General features: G+C 48.6%; 2 protein-coding genes across 6 annotated transcripts in view; both read right to left on the minus strand.

Annotated features, from left to right (window-relative positions):
• The window catches only part of RNF130 (ring finger protein 130), a 42,679-nt gene extending 38,482 nt beyond the window's left edge, over nucleotides 1-4,197 (minus strand). The window contains exon 1 of one of the 2 annotated variants that reach the window (XM_057409539.1): nucleotides 3,438-4,127. In XM_057409539.1, coding sequence (XP_057265522.1) covers nucleotides 3,438-3,699 — 262 coding nt within the window. In that variant the 5' untranslated portion in view covers nucleotides 3,700-4,127. Of the gene's footprint in view, nucleotides 1-3,437 lie in introns of both variants that reach the window. The other variant, XM_057409540.1, reaches the window with a different exon arrangement.
• Nucleotides 4,198-9,024: 4,827 nt separating this feature from the next.
• The window catches only part of FLT4 (fms related receptor tyrosine kinase 4), a 54,387-nt gene continuing 44,087 nt past the window's right edge, over nucleotides 9,025-19,324 (minus strand). The window contains exons 19-30 of one of the 4 annotated variants that reach the window (XM_057409543.1): nucleotides 18,280-18,393; nucleotides 17,956-18,044; nucleotides 17,511-17,658; nucleotides 16,860-16,954; nucleotides 16,398-16,520; nucleotides 15,868-15,979; nucleotides 15,396-15,495; nucleotides 15,078-15,183; nucleotides 13,996-14,135; nucleotides 13,228-13,348; nucleotides 12,379-12,464; nucleotides 9,025-11,029 (exon numbers count right to left, since the gene is read on the minus strand). In XM_057409543.1, the coding sequence (XP_057265526.1) occupies nucleotides 10,813-11,029; nucleotides 12,379-12,464; nucleotides 13,228-13,348; nucleotides 13,996-14,135; nucleotides 15,078-15,183; nucleotides 15,396-15,495; nucleotides 15,868-15,979; nucleotides 16,398-16,520; nucleotides 16,860-16,954; nucleotides 17,511-17,658; nucleotides 17,956-18,044; nucleotides 18,280-18,393 (1,451 nt within the window). In that variant the 3' untranslated portion in view covers nucleotides 9,025-10,812. Of the gene's footprint in view, nucleotides 11,033-12,378; nucleotides 12,465-13,227; nucleotides 13,349-13,995; nucleotides 14,136-15,077; nucleotides 15,184-15,395; nucleotides 15,496-15,867; nucleotides 15,980-16,397; nucleotides 16,521-16,859; nucleotides 16,955-17,510; nucleotides 17,659-17,955; nucleotides 18,045-18,279; nucleotides 18,394-19,324 lie in introns of all 4 variants that reach the window. The other 3 variants (XM_057409542.1, XM_057409545.1, XM_057409544.1) reach the window with 3 other exon arrangements.

Genomic DNA, 19,324 nt, shown 5'->3' on the forward strand with positions numbered 1-19,324 from the left:
ATATCCAGAAGCTGTTCCAAACACTCTTCTAATAAATGATAAATCATGACAAAAGGTTAACAAGTTAGAGAAAGTAAGAAAATGAACTAGAAGTGGAAGAATGGAAGAGAGATTAATAGAGAAGCTCTGCTACTATCTTGCATTGAATGCACTTGGAAAGACATGTACACAGGTGTAGTATTTACACCCAGCAGCCAAATGTGACTGACTGCTTACTGAAGCTACACTTGCACGTCACATTCACAAGCGGTCATACGAATTACAGCCGTATCACTTCCAGGGGAGCATTGCTTTTGAAAGCCAGTATCAATTTCATACAAGGATCTATAAAAAGAACAGGGAAAGAGTTTGAATATGTGTATTAACACGACAATGTTGAATTTGATTAAAGAAATTTTGCTAAAGAAATTAAAGCAGTGATTCAATGCATCTTTCTGAATTGAGATTTAAAGGATGGGTAATCATATGGGACTGGCAACTGCAGGACATAGTATATATAATATTGGGCATATTCAAGAACACAGGTTAATCAAAAACACCACAGAGCACAACATTTAAAATCACAGACTGTGCTGTTACAAATGGTGTATGTTCAGCAGCACATCTCTGACCCTAAATCTTGAATTAGTAAATTCATTTCTTTCCCTGCAGGCAATGAGTAAGAAATCTTAGTCACCAAGGACATCTCAGCTCTAAGTCTACACCATCAAGGCTTTAACAGATCACCCACGTTTGTGGAAATTTCAAGGGGTAGCCCACAAATGGATGAATACTTGACATCAAAGCAGTTTCAAAGTCAAATAACTATGTTTCAAACTACAGCAAGGCATAACTTAATGCTGTAAACCAGGAGCACGCCTGTCATTTCCACAGGCAAAGCAGGGACAAATTACTCTGCACCACATTTTAGTAACTGCTGATCTACTGTCTCTAGGACTATCTCATGGCTACTGAGTAGTCAGAATTAGTGCTAGCAGCTGGCTGAGATTCTAGTAACAATAACTTAATTACAAGATATTCCTGGATGTGTTTCTCCAAACTAAAAATATTCAAGGAGTCTTACTGGTATCATTATCTCCTTCCACTGATCCCTATGTCTTTCCTTCAGAGCAGTTTCTGGAAGATAAAACTGCCATGCTCTCATAATGCCAATGCATACATAGCCATTTCATTCTCTGCTTTTTGTTAGCTTTCAGAACAACAGTAAAACAAATTATAGTCTTTAAAGATAGCTGTTAGCAGTTGTAGAGTCCTTTTCTTCCCAACATACCAGAATTGGGTAGAGCATTCATTGCTCTAACAGCCAATATTACTCTTAAGAGCTACTGTTAAGAACTATTAGCAAAAATATTTTGCAAATAAGTTCTGCAGCAGTATTAAGAAACTGGTAAGAAGACATTAGAGCAATTACTTCAGCAAGACAGCATCATATTTTATAAAAATCTAGGTATAAAATGCAATATATTAACATAAGGCCCTTAAGTAATCAAGAACATCTTAACTAAAAGCACAAAATATTCCAGTCTTTTCTACTACATAAAATATTTTTATGCACATAAAGCATGCCTCGGCAAAACGAAAACTGTATATTATATAGCAATCTACATAGAACGACTCAGAACATTAAAGGAAAACAGCTGCTGCAGTGTTTGCTTTAACAGTCTTCTGTTACCAAACAGAAGGACAAAACTGAACCTCCTCAACAACTGATGGCAAAGTTCTAATGACTGCAGCATGTCAAAACTGCGGAAACCGAGGTCTGCAGTGTCACAGTTCCTGGTATGCTTTCTCATTGAAGTATTAATTATAGTATTCATCAGTAAGGTATAAAAATGCTCCTTATGGACTGCTCAGAATTTTATTTAGCACTTTTCTCAGCTTCCAGTGAAAATGCTGTCAGCCTCCCTCAATGTTCTAATCACACTCTAGTGAAGACCGTATCAGAAGGAAGCAGAAAAAGTTACAGAAGTAGGTTAAAAAGTAATTAACATTGAAAGCTTTTCTTGGTAAATAATACAGCTATTAGAAAAATAACGGGGTTTAATACCTTGCATATATTAAAAGGCAGCAGTTTGAAAACCCCTAAAGATACTACTTACAGTAACAGTATTTACATGACTAACACCTTCAGGACAACCTCCTAGTTTCATACAGGTTGGGGTGTGTGTGTTGGGAAGTGAGGAATACCAGGAAGCAGAAAAAAGAAAGACTAAGCATATTTGATGACAGCTGGCTCTGAGAGAACAGGGAAAGTAGGACTTTAAATACAAATGAAAATCATTTACAGTAGACTTGCTCAACGATTTCTGCTTCCTCACCAATCCATCCAAAGATATGCTATACTAATATATTCTAGTTAACACTTTCCAAAGCTAATGAAACTGAGCTTCAATGAAACTGACAAGCATCTGCTGATGCACAGTCTGCTTCTCACGTACTAGAAACATGCATTTTGCTCTGAAGCAGCATCAAAGTATTTATTTTCCTGATCTTAGAATCTGGTAAATTCTCAAAAGCTTTTAATAATATAGTAGCTCTGCATTATCAATTACTTTAAAAAACCCTCTTAATATTTACCACTTAGAGTCTAGTTTTAACTGGCTACATTATGTCACTTAATGCATTATTCAGAGTTTACTATCCAGGAGACGGATTGGGACCACTGTGAGCCATCAAGTGATCCGTTTCTTAGAGATGGCAGTTTAGATAACATCAAGAAGCGTTTGCAAAATACTTCTTCGTTTGCAAAAATAAGATACTACTAAAAGCACATCATTTATGACTGAAGCAATCGTTTCCACCTCAGCCAAAAATCAAGACAATACTCTCGCTTGTTTAAATTAGCGTTCTCTGTAAAAACAATGCTTGTCAAAACCAACCCAAAATGATGGACAACAGCTTCACTTAAAAGTTATTTGGAAACACTACACAGTATCCAGTACGACAAACAATCCCATTTTGGACTGGCGAGCCAGTAACAGCTTGATGGCTTTCGTCCTTCCAAGTCTCGATGCTTCAACAGCATTTTTAAGAAACATACACTGAGAAAACACCGCTTCGAGCAGCTGCAGCATTCACCCAGATGCACACCTATCACACTGAGATAGCTGTGCAGCTGTTCTCAGCTTCATGGCAACGCTGTAACCAAATACTGTTAACTATCGCTACAGACGCTCTGTAATTAACTGAGAAAGAACACCTTCACTGCTCAGTATCTCTAGCATGCTGGCATCCATGCCGGAACACACACTAAGATTCGCAGAGCCAACACGGTAAAATCATGGATTTAAAAATCATTTTGTTTTCGTCTGGGCAAGTTTTTCCTCCTCTTTTGTCAGAGCTCCTCAGGAAAGTCTCCAAAGCTCAGACAAAGGCCAACCACCCCGCGAAGGAGGCACCCGACAGCAAGCGACCGCGGGCTGCAGAGGGAGCGTTACCTCCGTTGATGGGGACGGGAGCCACGAGCAGGCCCTTGACCTCCACCTTGGGGGAATCCTGTCCGTAGCGGCCGCGGTCGATCCTCAGCAGCGTGGGGCCACCGCGCTCGGGGCTCAGCACCGTCACGTTGATGAGGGCGGTGTAGTACGCCTGGCTGGCGTTATCGGCGCCGGCCGGCAGGACCCGGCAGTGCCACAGCAGTAGCAGCAACAGGACGGAGGAGCCGCCGTTCCCGTGCTGGCGAGGCCACCGCCAGCTCATCTTCAACTCCGGGCGAGCCGACGGCCGTCACCAGTTACCTCCACCGCTCCCTCGCCGAGCGCCGCACGCCCGGGTGCGCGTTATCCCATCTGACAGCCCAGGATCGGAGAAAGACCAAAAGCAGGCGGAGAGGGGAGGAGAGCACGGGCTCATGCCATGGGAGGAGCCAGGGCAGGCATGGCAGGTCCCAGCCGAGCCCGATCCGCCGGCCGCGGCCCCCGAGGGAGGCTTGCTCGGGGCGAGCCCCGCTCCGCCGGTCCCTCAGGGCGCCGCTCTCATGCCGCCCGCGGGGGAGCGCCGGCAGCCCGCCTCTGCCCGGGCGAGGGGAGAAGGCGCACAGCCCCGAGAAACCCTCCGGGAGGAGCCGCCGCTGCCGCCTCAGTCGCGCTCACACACAGCCACGGGGCTCGGCTCGCCGCCTCGTTTCGCCTCAGAGCTCGTCACCGCCTTAGTGCGGCGGGCGGCGCACGGCGCTGCCCAGCCCCGCGGCCGCAGCCGGTGGCCGCCGCTCCATGCTCCGCTCGCCCCGGGGCCCTCCTGCAGCAGCAGCAGCTCCTGCTCAGCCGCCAGACCCGCGCCTCGCCTGCAGCCCGGCTGCCGCGCACTGCGCATACGCTGCACGCCCCGCCCAGCGCCACGAGGGCGAGAGGCGGGGCCGGGCCGAGAGACACGCCCCGTGGAGGCGGGGCTAGAGGAGGGGCGGGGCTAGATGTCATGACGTCATCGGGGTGTGGCGATGCGGAGGAGCGCGGCCATCGCGGCAGTGGGGCTGCAATGGGTCGGGCCAACCCTAGACCCTCCCATGAGGGACGAGCTCATGATGGGGCTGGCTGTAGGGACACATACATTGTGGCCTCAGCACACGTCATTTCGATGTGTCAGGAGTGCTGAGCATCAAAAAGACACGAGAGCTGGTTTAATAGCGTGTGTGAAATGGGGAGAAAATGGCTGTGTGTGTGGAGATGAGGTGGGGTGCATCCAGTCTGCCCAGTTAATGACAAGTGCCGCTGGGGCAGGAACTGCACAGCCTCCGTGTCAGGATTCAGTCACTCTTGCCTAATACAGAGTTACTTGGTTCTGGTGTACCAAATGGGAAATGTTACAAACACTCAAATGCTGTTAATAAACATTAATCCCGTGAAATACTGTAAAACAGGACTTGGTGAATTTTCCTTTCATCTAACAGTTCTAAGGATTTTGGTCTCTTTGGAGATCTAACGGTGTAATGGCTGCCTTGGATTTTGCAATTTATACATGGCAAAGAAAACAAGTACTGCAGGGCTGTGAGCTAGGATAATTTCTAAACTTCTGAACAAATAGCTGTGCTCTTTTGAGATACGGTCTCCTTGGTGATTTCCCTGGCTGCTCAGTAAGGCCCTCAGATAAGCCTGATGTTTAACCTTATTAAACTGTTCTCTTTTGGGAGGTTCTGTACTTTACCCATTTGTGACGCATTGGGCGCATATGTGTCAGATAACGCCGCCGAAGCACAGCCTGTTTTGTTGAGATGCAAGTGGTGGGTCTAGTCCTGCCCTTGTAGAGACCCATGCCATTCCCAAGGAAAACAGCAGACTTGCAAACCCGCATCTTGGCATGGAATGAACGTATGGGCCCTGCTAAACACATGTAGCATGTGGCTCTAAAACCCTCTGAGAAGCTGTTTATGAAAAGCTCTATAGAAATATCAGCACAGTCTAGGAAATGTTTCTGAAGCAGCAGCTGAATGTTCTGCTTCTGCTTGTTTGGGCCTTTTCATTTAATTTTGCTGTTCTTGGTAACTGCTGGGTGAGGAACCACACACTAGTAATGGCCCCTCAACATTTCACCCAAACTTTCACCCAAGATGGAGGGCAAGAGTTGTGGCCAGCACACTGAGACCGCAGCTATGCAGAACGTGTTTTGGAGCCGTTGTTCCTGCAGCGCAGACAGCAGTTTAATATTTCAGCATGGAGCTCTGCATCATTTTAATGCTGAAATGTCCTCAGACGGGGCCAGGGAGTCCTAGGAGCCTAACGGGTTCCTTGCTGTTGCTGCGTTGACTTTCAGAGGAGGATCTCAAAGCACTTTTGAAAAGCATTGAGAAGACATTTGCTGGCCATGTTAGAGGCAAAACAAGCTGAAGGACCCAGCTAGCGACTTCCTAGTTCCCATTTCTAACCACAAGAACAGGCTGCTTTTCATTTTGCCCTGTCTGGTTTCCTGTGGGCTGTGTTTCTGCCTGGGTGAGGTATCTGCCATGCTTGACTCCCGGTGTGAGGGCTGCCTGCTTGGTCCCATCCCCATCCCTCCTCACACAGTGGGAGCCGGGAGGTTGCTCTGTGCCGTGTACCAAGCCATGAGCCTTCCTAAGGAAGGGACATCCCTGTCTGATGGAGAGGCTGGGAGGCAGGAGATGAGCAGGGTACCACCAAAATGGAGGATTTCATGAACAGAACTGCTTCTATCTCCACATTCCCAGACAGACATATCCCTGGATGGGCAGGGCAAGAGTCCAAAGGTCCTTTAGGCTGCCTTCTCCCTGTGATGGATGAAGGGATTGATGATGATGGAGAAGCTGGAGCTGAGGGGATGTCCCCAAGTCTCCTCACCCTGGAGAGGACAGCCATGCCTCTGCCAGCGACCACTCCTCAGGGGACCATATTTTGGCAGATGAATGGCACTGAGGTCCTCACAAGTCACCACGGGGGTGAGGAGGGAGCCGTGCCCCAGGTTTCACGCCAGCTCCTGGTGATTTTGTGGGAGAAACATCCACAAATCCATTTATATTCCGTCTCCATTGCGCGGAACACCGTCAGCCCGGCTCCCGCCCGTGCCTCACACCCGCTCTTCGCTTCCCTGTCCGGTTTTACACCGCCGCCATCTTCCCGCCCGGGCTCTGCCCCGGGGCCCACGGCCGCCGTCGGGCTGAGGGCGCCACCTGCGGGCCGCTGCGGCGCCTCCCTCCGCCCGCTGAGGGGTGGCTCCGTGCTGAGCTGAAGCGGGGTCCGGCGGGGTCCGCTGGCCTTGGTCCTCCCGGCGGGGAAAGAGGGCAGGAGCGGCCGCAGGGTCCCGGGGCTGAGGGAGGGTCGCGGGTCTGGGGGAGATGGCAGCGGGGCGAAGGGCTGGGCCTGAGGCTCCTGGCAGCAAGAGTAACCAGAGAGTATCCGCTTCATCCTGCGCAAAGACCGCTTTTCATCCTGGATGGAAGTGCCACAAAGGCCAGCTGTTTCCTAGAGGATGCGGGGAAATGCAGAGGGGAATAAAAATAATAAAACTAAAACATGCTTATTATATGGCCGCCCAGTGCTGTGTGGGGAGCGGCAGCGGCTCCAGGAACCAGAGAGCAGCTGCCGGTTTATGACTTTATTCATTTTCACATTTAGATATTACAACAAAACTCTTAATGACAAAGGATAACAAGTACTATAGGAGGAGAGGAAAGAAAGCAGTGTTCTAACTGGTTTGATATATAACCGTGAACTTCCAGAGACAAGACTCAACGTGAGTTATAAACACTCACATACGCTCACTGGTAAGAAAACTCACGTGCAAATACTCACACACTCACCCACAAAACACTCACGCACACTCACAGACCACACTTTTGTACTCACACATAACCCATGTTGTAACCTACTTGCTTCGAAGGCAGCCCACTGAAACATTGAATGCTGCTGTAGCAACAACAGGTACCAGGTTAAAATATTGCAATATAAATGCAGTGTTACTTGATACACAGGTTTTTCTTCAGAGACACAAGTGTGTATTTGCAAGTAGGAGACCCAACGCTTTGTTTTCATGAGGGAGGAATGTCTTCTCAACACCAACACTTTGTAAGGAGAAATGAGACCGTGTATAGAGCAGGAACATTCATTTTAAAGGAGGATGATGATAAATAGCTTAGCTTCTATGCTGAGTTCCAGTAAAAAGCCCAAAACAGAGTGCATTGTGAATGGAGCAGGCACAGTTATCAAATCCTGGGTTTTAAAACTGAAATACTCCCTTGTTGCTGTGGAAAGACAGGCAGCGCTGCTGCCTCACATCTTAAAACCAAACCAGACCAGCTTCATTTCATGCTGACAGTTATCTTGAGACTGTAAAAATCATAATGCCAGAAATAATGCAAGAATGTAGAGAAAGGGTATCAGGTTTGTACTCTCTAAATTTAGTGTACTTTTAAGAGAGCATGAAAGTACAATTGTTTCAACAGCTCTTCACTATCCCACGCTGCAATTGTTCTTCATCAGCAGGAGTGTCTGAAGAGGAGCCAGCATTTGCTCATATCATGGCTGCATTGTTCATGTGATGCTGTTGATACAGATACAATAGGATCTGATTCCACACACCCCCCAAGATGGTACAAAAGAGAGAAAATAAACTTATGTGGAGTTGAATGATTTGAACGTTCAAAAATCAGAAGTGACACAGTGACACCGGTGCTTTCCCTAGAGAGAAGCAGGGGATCATTAACAATGGCTCTAATGAAGTAACCCTTCTGCACAAGGATGCTTATGAGAAATTTACAGCTGAACCTAGAGACAAAGCGCAGCTGTCCTGGCTGGTTGGGAGTGCTGAGGGTGCTCAGATACCTTTGTCCCCTTCCTGATGAGGAATCCTGTCAGTGCCCTGCAAGTGTCGGGCTTTGCTAGCACATTTCAATCCCTCACATATGGACAAGGACTTGAAGCTACTTTGGTGGTCTGTTTTTTAACTATTATTTTATTTATAGGCCTCTTTCTTGGGCCCTCTCTCAGATGGGGCTGTGTTTCCAGTCGGAGAACTGTTTGTGAAGCACTGGGAACAGGAGAGCCTGGATCCTATGGATACACATCACTGAGCAAGCAGCCTGAATTTAGCTCAGCCTCTTGTCACCTTCCACCCATTGAGACCCCCAGCAACACAGGGCACTTGCAGCCTTCCTCCTATCAAGGGAACCACCAGTTCAAAAACCAGGGCAAGGTGAGGGCAGGAGAATTTGGTCTGGCCTATACCCTGTGGGCTGTCCTACTTCCTTGCCCTGGCTCTCCAGCTTCTCCTGCCAGATGATTCTTACTGAGTCATAACAATTACTTAAAGATGCTCAAATTCCTGGCAACTTCAGAGAACATCAGTAGAAGTCAGGGAATTCTTTGTCACATGCAGTTTCCAATTCCACATCCTGAGCCAGTTTGGCTCAAGTTTTGGTCGGTTTTGTGCCTCGTTTTTTTTTTTTTTTTTGCCATGGAAATCTCAGCCATGTCATTCTGCTGACACAAAAAGGGAGGAGAACATTGAGCACGCTAAGCACAGGCTTAAAGAATCTGAATGACAGGCATGCTTTTCCCATGTGCTAAATAAATCTCCCCATTACACTTGTGTGGAGAACTATAATTAAGACTTGGGAACATCATCCGTAAGATCTCACAGGCTCATGTCAGGAAACGCATAAAACCCTCTGCTAGAAAAGAAATAACAGTTTGGGAAAGCAATACATCTGACAGGAAACACAGTTTTCAAAGTCCAGACCAAACCCTTGGCTCTCTGCACAGAGGTGTGGCCCTCAAGCAGAAACACCCCAGTGCTGAGATGCCCTGTAGAAAGAGTTGTGCCAGCCACAGGCATGTGGGAGAAGAGATGATGGCAAGCTGTTCTAATGATCTTGTTCACCCTGACTCCTCTGGCATTGATGTAACTGTGCTCTGTGGCTGAGCTCTCTGATTGTGAGCAGGATGGAAAGAAGTAGGTAGGAAGTGGTGAGGCAGCAGCACAGAAATCTGTAGAGAGGGGCTGCAGAGGTTTCCCAGGGCTCTGAATTCACGTGGTATCTTTTAGAAACAAAAGGCCCAAGTGATGAGATGTTTCCTCAGCAAATAAATGTTCCCTGATCCTCCAAAGACAGGTACACTGTGCTGGCAACAGAAACTGGAGAGGAGCCTGTTGGGCAGAGTGCCTTCTTAGAGCCAGGGAATCACGGTGACAGAAGAGGTCATGGTCCAGAACTGTCCATCCAGGAGAACTGGGGATTGAGCCCTGGCCAGGTGCTGCCCTCCATGTGCTCAGTGATGCCAGCACGCCAGGGGATGAAACCCAGAGCACCTCATTGCTGGAGCTCTGTTCCTTCCATTGTTTCCAAAACCCTCGCAGCAACTTGGAAATAAACATTTCACTCCCTGCCACTTTGATCGTTTTCCTCCCAGCAAGCAACCCATTTTCACTGTATGTTTAGAAACCAACTGAAATTAACACAGCTTTGCTTTAATTTCTCACTGGAGCACCAAATGATCTCGGCACTGTTCTAGGAGAAGGTGAAGGTGAGACAGCAGACCTGTGAGTAACCTGCTCCCAGCACAGATCACATAAAACCCTGTTTTGCATAGGGCCTGCAAAAAGATTTGTTATTTATCTCACAGGGAGGACTCTAGCCATCATCTGATGACTACTCAGCACTAGCTGTGTTAAGATGGCTAAAATAATCCTGGTGTTAAGGCAGATTGACAAGTTTCCTCCCAGCAGAGATGAGAGGGGTGTGGGTGTTGCTTGCAGAGGAGATGAAGAGGCTGGCATCTGCTCAGAATGAACAGTGTGCATGAACATTTACAAAGATTCCTCGGGATCTCTCCATACACCTCTTTAAAATGTCCTGCTCTTGCTGCAAATACCACTAGGGATTTCTTCCCTTTGATTCTGCTCCACAGCTCAGCAGCTGACATCATGAGGAGAGGAGGAGGAAGCAATCCAAGGAAAAACATTCAGGCTGCACAGCAGGAAGAAACTTGAGACTAAGACAGATCTATTTATATCTGACCTGAAATGGGCTTTCTGAATGGGAAGCTGATCTGAGTGACGGCAGGATGCTAGGCAGAAGGTGCTGTAGTGCTGAACGCAGGCACCCACTCGCTGGCAGAATGCATCTGTCTGAGCCACAGGAAGACAAGAAACACGAGGAATCGGTGGGGTGCTCTCTTCAGTCCCGGCATGGGGAAGCTGCAGCTGGTGGTGCTGTGTGGGCCATCGCGCTGCGGTTCTCCATCCGTTTGGGGTAGGTTCCCTGCTGGGGTTGGGCATAGGTTGAAGGAGAAGCTCTGAGTGACTCTGGTGACGTGCCTGGAGGGTGAGAGGGGGTGCCTCGGCAAGTGCCTCCAGGGCCTGATGCCGTTAGTACTGCTCGGAGAAGAAGGAAGCGTGGAGAGTGGGGGGACTGGCCCCCTCTCCAGGTGGGGTGCAGCTGCCATCCTCAGAGTGTTCTGACAGCTCCCCGTATTCACTGTTGTAAAAAGTCTGGCCTCCGACTTGGGACCCATACGATGGACGACATCTGCCCCGCAGGTCGGACTGTTCCCCTGGCAGCTCCGCAGTTCTGCTGGGCCCTTTACTGCTGGGAGGGAGAGACACACAGAAGATCAATCTGAGCATTCTTGGAAACCCTCTATCCTGCTTAGAGAGATCCCAGCTTCAGGAATCATATGCTAATGCACGGGGCAGAGGCAGGGTCAGGAATGGACCTACACCTCTATTTCAAAGCACATCACCAGGTCTTGCTCTAAACCTAGGCACAGCCCATGTGGTTTGTGGAACATCTGCACATAACCCAGTGACAGAGTTATTTCAGCTGTTCTAGATATCTTTGGGAAGCCGAGGGAAAGGTTGGGATGCAAATGAGCAGGGAGAGACGAGACATAGCCACAATTGCTCCTAGACCTGACAGGAGTTAACAGAGACTAATACAGACCAACAGCTAGGGTGGGGGAAAGGAAACGGAGGACGATGATGAAAAAACTGTGGGAGGAAATCAGCAGCCCCATCTCCGTGCCTGCCAGTACCAGGTGACTAGCAAGAAGTCACAAGAGTGAGGGCAAAGACACACTCAAGGACAGTTTTAAGGGCAGTGTTTTCAAGAAGACGGGACGCCAGGTAGCCCATTGTGTAGGATACAAAGGAACGTGCCTTAGGGAAAGGAGAAAAAGGACAAGAAGCAGGAGACAGTCCAATAAAACAGCAGAGAGGCCACAGGGCTATGTCTAAGGGAAAAGACAACGACCAGTCTGATTTGATGTTAGGAGCAGAGGAAGTGAGGAAGAGGCTTAGGACTAGTCTTGTCTACACATGAGCTGACATGGCTCACTCAACACAGTGTCATGGAGACAAGGTCCCAGCCTGCCTGGGCACCAAGCAGAGATGAGCTGGTCAGGTTCTTGCCCAGTTTCCCTTCAAGTCTGGGGCAGGACATAACCATCCATAGCATCCTTAGTGCGTCAGCTCAGCCTGCCAGGCTCAGTACTGGCATGTGGGAATTCCTAAGGCCTGCACCATCCCTGCAATGCCACATCGGGGCTGACATGGGTCAGGGCTGTGGGAGGGAGGAGGAGGTGACAGCCACATAGTTTCCATCTATCCCACCTGACACATTTCACCAGAAAGTGTCAATAAGCATTAAGAGTCTTATCAACCCCGTCACTCTGCTGTGTTTCATTCCCCTAACGAACACATTTTCACTGAATGGGCACAGTTTATATATTTAGACCCTAGGAAGCAGCAGGCAGGTCTGTTCTTTATGCATTTTGCCTCTTGTTAATGTGTATGGACTTATCTGGCTCATGGCCCAGAGCCCTGCTGCTCCTGCAAGCTCCAAGAGGTATATATCCTATGGGGAGACACCAGGAGCTGCCTCCTGGTCTCACTGCATTTGGCAGCAGGGAGGGCTGAGTGGCTAGACTTGAGTACCTGAATCCACCTTCTTTTCTGTGTCGGTTTTCTATCCTCTCAAACTCCTCAGATGCCAGAACCATCCCACTGTCTGTCTGATTGTCCTGGAAGGAAGCAACAGGAGTTATCAGTAACATCCCTGTCGACTGATCAGAGTTGGAAGGGAGGAGGAATCATTCAGGAGATGAGACCATGTGTGTCTATGACAGGGAAAAAAGAGTAGGGGCACTTCACCAGCATGCTCCATGGTCTTGCTGGAAGTGATTTTGTTAGGTGCCTTCTTTAAAAGCAGCACATACTGTGTGCAGTTCAGTGCCACTTTTGGGGGAAAAAAGAAATAGTTCTCTGTCTGAAAAATGTATTACCATCAAATCTGTGAGAGGTGAGATTTCCCTCTGAGACTTAAGGGATGATTTAAGTTCACTAGAGGAGATCCTAAGTACCAGCCCAGTTCAGAGAGGCCAGGAGGGCCCCTACTGCACACTGTTGTGTGGGTCAAGATGCAGGAGGTACAAGCATTTTGGATTTACCTAGTCCTGGGTGGATTTCAGTATGCTTATCCAGGCCGTGTTCACAGATTTGAGAAGGGGGAAGAACAGGCTCTTCTCTGAGATCCTTTACAGTCCCCTTGCTTGCAGACCTAACCACCCTATTTCACATTGAGGCAGTATGAGCTGAGCTGCAGAGAAGCCCCTATGTGCCAGAGAAATGAATGGGCATAGGACTGGATGGACTGAACAGGAATGACACAGACAGACTGACATTAGATAGGAGCGATCTTCCTTCCACCATCCTAACAACAAAGGTGTCAGGAAACAGATGAACATTTCTTTGCCCCCTGCTCCACTCCACTCAGATGCTACTCACCGGGTGTGCCTTGTACATTGTATGTGTCATGGGAAACTCTTCAAATGTCTTTATCCTGGATGGACACCTGATCTGATTTCCTCCCGTCAAACAACCAGGGAATGAGACGCAATTGTAGTATCTGCTGACAGAAGCAGACTGTACTTAGTAAAACCAACAGAGTCCATGTCCTGAATAAACAGGACCCAAAACAACCTCCCCTCGGTGCAACCAAAGTATGCAGGGAGGCGGGTGACCGAAATGGTGGATTTTGGGAGAGGAATGGGGTCACTTTAGGCCTCTCAAGCCTATATTACTTCTTCAGAGGGGAGCACCCAGATTATCTCTCCACTTTGGATAAGCAGAAAAATGTCAAATAGATCCCAGGCATCTCACTATCACAGCTTTCCAGGGATGAGCAGCCTAGGTCTAATTGTTTGGGTTAGTTAGAAATAGATAGGATGAAGCTCCTGCATTAGCAGAAGGGCAGAGTCCCAGCTGACACCTTTCCTCAGCTACCTGATGAGCCATGACACCTTTAGTGGGACTTGGTGCTCTGGCAGTGTAGCTGGAGGCAGGAGAAGGCATGTCACAGGCTTACACATCAAGGGCTCTTTCTCATCAGGAAAGGAAAGTGATTTTACTTTTATAAACAAGATGCTACGGATTGCACCTGATCCCCTGGGGGTTTCCCAACACTTTGCTACTGGGCTCTCCCCATATCCCTCCTCAGGCTCAGGCTGTTGGCTGCCTGCTGAGCTCTCTCTGCCCTTTCCAGAGGGGATTCACCTTGCTGCTAGGCTGTGACAGCGTATCCTCATGTCAAAATCCTCTTCGTCTGAGTTTTGCTGGGCAGAGGAAGGCACCTGGGAGAAACCGTCATCTTCTGAGCTGTGAGAGTCATTCAGCGGGATGTAATCCTTTCCTTCCTGGTAGGAAGAACAGTGAGTGGCCTTACAAGGAGGGGAAGGGTCTCCCACAGGAAAGGGCTCTACAAGAAGAAGCTGTCAGAACTGGGGAGAAAGATCCTAGTTTATGTCTTCTTTTTTTCTCTGGAACAAACTCTCTGGCTGGGGATTTCTATGCCCTCTGCACTAAGTAGCTGCAAATGTTGCAGGTGTGTGGAGCTGTGTGTGAGCTGGAAAACAACCCAGTCCTGTGGCACTTACAGTTCTCCAACCTACAGTCAGAGCACTGTGCTCCCATGGGCACATCATTGCAGCTTAGTCATGCCTGCTCTGGGATCCAGCGCTGAAAGGTTAAAATCAGGGGCATAAGGATGAGCCAGTACTCATATTTAAGCATTTAGCTATCATCTGAAATGGAACATCAAGAAGTTAAAACCAGAGCTGCACGCTCATCACAGAAGTCCTGGTGAGTTACTGCATAGCAGTGATTAATAATAGTTTCAAAGAAATCTGTGTATCTGACTGCTGTAATGGAACAGTTGTTTGGGTCACATGGCCCTGACATTTAGATCCAAGGATGGAGTTTCAGAACTCCTGGTGAAGTCCTGGGTTTCATTATGCAGGCGTGTGGGAGGCAGGAGTGCCAGGGCATTGAGTCAGCTGAAAAATTTCAGATAATCATCTAGGGATTGGGATGGAAATGCTGGAATGATGAGTGAGAGGGCACCCGCCCTGAACAGAGTGGAGCTATATTAGGATGCAGCTAGAAGGCTACAACAGAAATGAGCTCTCCAGCAGCTCTGGGAAACAGATATCTCTGATCCAGGAAACCCTGTGTTATCATTTGGCCTATGCAGAAGTATTGCATTGACGAGGGAGTCAGAGGAGGGCACAGCAAGAGAGCTAGTGGTGGGAGAAGAAAGAGCTATCTGGAGCTGAGCAGGGACACTGAGAGGTTTTCACCTGCTGGACATTTTCCTGAAGAAGGTTCCCCAGTATCTCCACCAGGTCGGAGAACGTTGGTCTCTCCTTGGGATCACCATGCCAGCAGCTCAGCATTATACGGTATCTGCCAAGAAGAGATGCTCAGTTTATGCCATTTCCTACCCCACTCTGGACACTCTAGATAGCTCTGATTTGAACCCATCTGGCCTGTCCTCCAGGCAGCTGCCTACAGTGAAAGATGTGTTGGCTTATCCCCCACCTTGGCTGAAAGGTCTTTGCATCCCACAGTGGCGCCTGTCCTGCCCTGTGTTGGGATCTGGGAGGTTTCTGACTCACATTTCTGCTGTGGCGTACTCTGGAGCTCTCATCCTGGTACCGTCTTTGAGTCTCTGGCAGAACTCCTCATTGATCTGGACTCCAGGATATGGAGATGCCCCTAAAGGAGGTTTGAAGAGGGGTGGGAATGTGAAATGTGCCATCAGAAACCAGTCCTCCTGAGACTGCCCTTCCTCCCAAAACACTGGGAGATGTGATCACTTCTCATACACAGCCCAAGTCCTTAAGGCTGCCTGAGACAGGCTCCTCTGCCTCAGTGAGCTGCAGGCCACCTCTGCATGCCTCTCTCCTTCACTCTGTTCATGGGTGGATATGGCCTCCACATTTTTTTTGCCTACATGAATATCTCTTCCCATCACATCCCTTAGACATTCTTCAGAGTGTCAGGGCCTGCTGCACAGACTCACCCACCAAACTGCTATGTGGGAAGAGACATCTCCCTCAGCATCATGTAACCCTCATTAGCACTCACCTAGAGAGAAGATTTCCCAGAGGAGGACCCCAAAGGACCAGACATCACTCTGGGTAGTGTAGACCTTGTCAAAGATGCTCTCTGGAGCCATCCACTTCAGTGGGAGACGGGCCTACAGAAGGGAGAGGCAAAGGCACAAGTGTTCACTCAGGGACATGTCCCAGGACAGCCTTTCTTGTAGGAATGGGATGAAAGGGATGAAGGGAAACCAGATAGCTCTGCTTCTCTCTCCGTGGAGGAATGGAGGTTTGGTTAGGCCAGAGGAAGGGATGAAGACACTGAAAGGGGGAGGAAAGAGTATAAAGAAAGAAGAGTAGGTTAATGACAGAGTGAGGGGCAGAAGGAAGGTGGCAGAGGTCTGCTGGTAGAGGAGGAGGAGAGCACATACATAACTGGGCCAATGATTCCTGGTCCCAGCTGCACAAGTGGTTCCACTCTTCCCTTTTCCTCAGTTTATTCCATCCCCAGAGTAGTTTATGAATAGCTAAAGGGGTCCTAATCTGTATAAGGTTTGAGAAGATGGCACTCACACTGCCTTTCCTGACATAGTCTGGGTCCTTGTAGATGTCCCGGGCCAGGCCAAAGTCACAGATCTTCACCACATTGTTCTCTGACAGCAGGATATTGCGAGCAGCCAGGTCTCTGTGAATGCACTGAGGGCACACAAAGGGGAAAATCAGAGGAACAAGAACCACCATCAGAAAGTACAGAGCATCCCCCTCCCCTCCCGGACCTGAGCTGTAATGGGAGAATAGTGGAAATGGGAAGGAGTTAAAGACAAAAATTTCAGAAGGAGATGGTTGAGGAGAGGATGAGATGCCAGAGGACTTGTTTCCCACCTTTGTGTACACAGTGCTACCCCAGACTTCCTGAGAAGTGTGAGGCAGATCACTGAATCTCTCCGTGTGTCACCTGTAAAGTGGCTATAGGCAGGTCTTGCCTGGTTAAGCACACACAAAAGAAGAGGGGAGCGAAGGCAAAGGTGAACTCACCTTTCGGGATGCCAGGAACTCCATGCCACGTGCCACCTGGAAGCTGTAGCAGATCAGGTCTTCCATTGTCAAGGGACTTTGCCACAAGTCATCCACTGTTCAGGAGTACAAGAAAATTAGACAGTGAGTGGTCTCTTGTTCTCCTTGCCTCTCTCCAGGACTGTGGGATGCAACCAGCCCCTTGGTGAGACACAACTAGTCCTCAGTGCTAACTGAAGGAACCGGTTTCCCTCTGGGGTTTTCTGCTTAGGTGGCACATGGCAAGAACTTGCTTAAGTGTGGAGAGAATGAGTCCAGCCTCAAGCACATGTCAGTCAGACAGAGCTGTGGGAAACAGGGCTGGATAGGACTTTGAGGGTCAGCTCATCATTCCTGTCCTGGCGAAGACTCACTGAGATCCCCCTCAATTCTCCTTCTTTAGGCTAAAAAAATCCAAAGGAATTTAATCCTGCTTTCCGGGCTTTGAGTCTATTACAAGAGACTACACATAACTGCATTATCCCTGGTCAGGGATTTTCCATGCAGCAGTGATCAGCTCCAAGGCCTGATCCCAGCTCCCTGCTGTCGTGCCCTACCCATTCCCAAGCTGTCCAAGTCTGGCATTGTTTTGGTGGGCCCGGTGAGGAGCTGCTGCCAAGGCTGGAGTGTTACCTTCCTGGATCGGCTGTGATGTCGGGCTCTTGTGCAGCAGAAAGCGGTTGAAGATAGCGCTGTCGCTAGTCCCAGACCGACTCCTCCTGTCTGCTCTCACTGCCTCCACAATGGACTGGACCTGAATACGCAGCCTGGGAGACTTCTCCTGGCAAGGAGACAAAACCAGAAACCTCAGCAGGAAACACACACTGTAACCCCTGCGCCCATGAGCTGTGCAGTCTATTCCTATTCTTAGACTGTAATTCCATCTTGGAAGCACTTATCTTTCATTGCAGAAAGAAATTGCTTCCCTGATGTGCACATGAACCAAGATCACTGTGTAAACATGATCTACTGCTAGACAGAGGGTGTCTTTGTGCCAGTGTCAGATCATGTTTCAGGCTATACATCTTCCTTCCACAGCAATGGGAGAGGTTCCCTAGGGGCAAAGGAAGCTACTTACCCTGTAAGGACTGAATCCTTCTCGCTTGGTCCTCAGGTAGTTGGAGAGGTTTCCGTACTTGCAGAACTCAACAATAACCATGAGTGGACCTGGCAAGAGGGCACCCAAGACAGGAGAGGAGATAAAGGCTTAGGTTGGTCAGAGTTTGCCCCAAATCATGTTATGTGCAGCCCTGCTGAGCTGTGGCGCCTGCCCTAAGTGCACACAGACACACCAATAGCATCCCCATGTGTCCCTGTGGTCACACATGCAGACAGCAGAAAGCACACAGGGGACAAACACATCTCTGGGAGCAGGCACAGCTTGTTGCCCTGGGATATTTACCATTGGGTTTGGTACAGGCACCCAGCAAATTCACAACGTTGAGGTGATTCCCAATGTGAATGAGAATCTTCAGCTCCGACATCAGTGCTTTGTGCTCGCTTGCAGTAGCTCCCTCTGGAAACACACAGACCTTGACATGATGGCTCCTTAGAGCTTTTCACTCCCCCTCACCACCCTTCTGTTAGCACAGTGTTAATGGGAGGAGGCTGTGACCCTGAAGCCTTGGTACATTTTGTTATTGCGTGTATTCTATATGAAATGTCAGAGTCTTGTCTGGAGACTCCAGGATCCCTGCTATACCATGTGGAGTGCTGCCAGCCAGGGCAGGGACCCAGAGCAAAAGACAACACAGCTTGTTCCCAATACATTTTTCCCTGTTATAGTTGTGCAGGGAAAAAGATCACTTGAGGCTTACATAGAGGTGCACAGGTTTGAATCTCTGCCCTTTTGGCCTCCACACAGAGATAATGAGCCATAAAACAATTTGAAGGAAAATTAGAAACAAAAGGAATCCAAGTCTCTTGATCATGACTGGAGACAGGAGCTCTCTCAGCTCAAACCTAGAATATCTTTTTATGATTCCTGTCCAGCAGCAAACAGTGCTGTGACCTTGCCAGCCCTCTGTACTTCATCTTCTCTCTGAGTGCCCAATTCACATCAAATCTTGGTCCTCTGTTTTACCCTTAGGGTGTGTTCTCTGATTTTCTGTGCCTTTTCATGCTTCTCAGCTTCCCTATGTAGGGAATAAGGCATTTTGCCTAACTTGAGAGTTTGTACATTTAGTCTGAGAGACAGAAGCATGCTCTTGAGTGGCAGCTAATGGGTCAGGTGAGAGCCATGCCTCAAAAGACTAAAGCCAGGCTTCCCTCTGCAATTGCTGTGCAGGTCATCTGTACACTTGCAGTGGTAAATGCTGCTGAGATGGGCCAGGATTTGGTTTCCATGTACAGGCCTCTGCTGGCCAGAGACTGCCTAGGTATTTTGTTGGGTGCCAAATGAAAATTTCAGATGCCTGTTTGAAAATGTGGCTATGAAAGCTTGAAAC

This window comes from Pezoporus wallicus, unplaced genomic scaffold (genome assembly GCF_028554395.1).
Source record: "Pezoporus wallicus isolate ANWC-B61680 ecotype Strahan unplaced genomic scaffold, APGP_CSIRO_Pwel_v1 contig_8166, whole genome shotgun sequence".
NCBI classification, from domain to species: Eukaryota; Metazoa; Chordata; class Aves; order Psittaciformes; family Psittacidae; genus Pezoporus; species Pezoporus wallicus.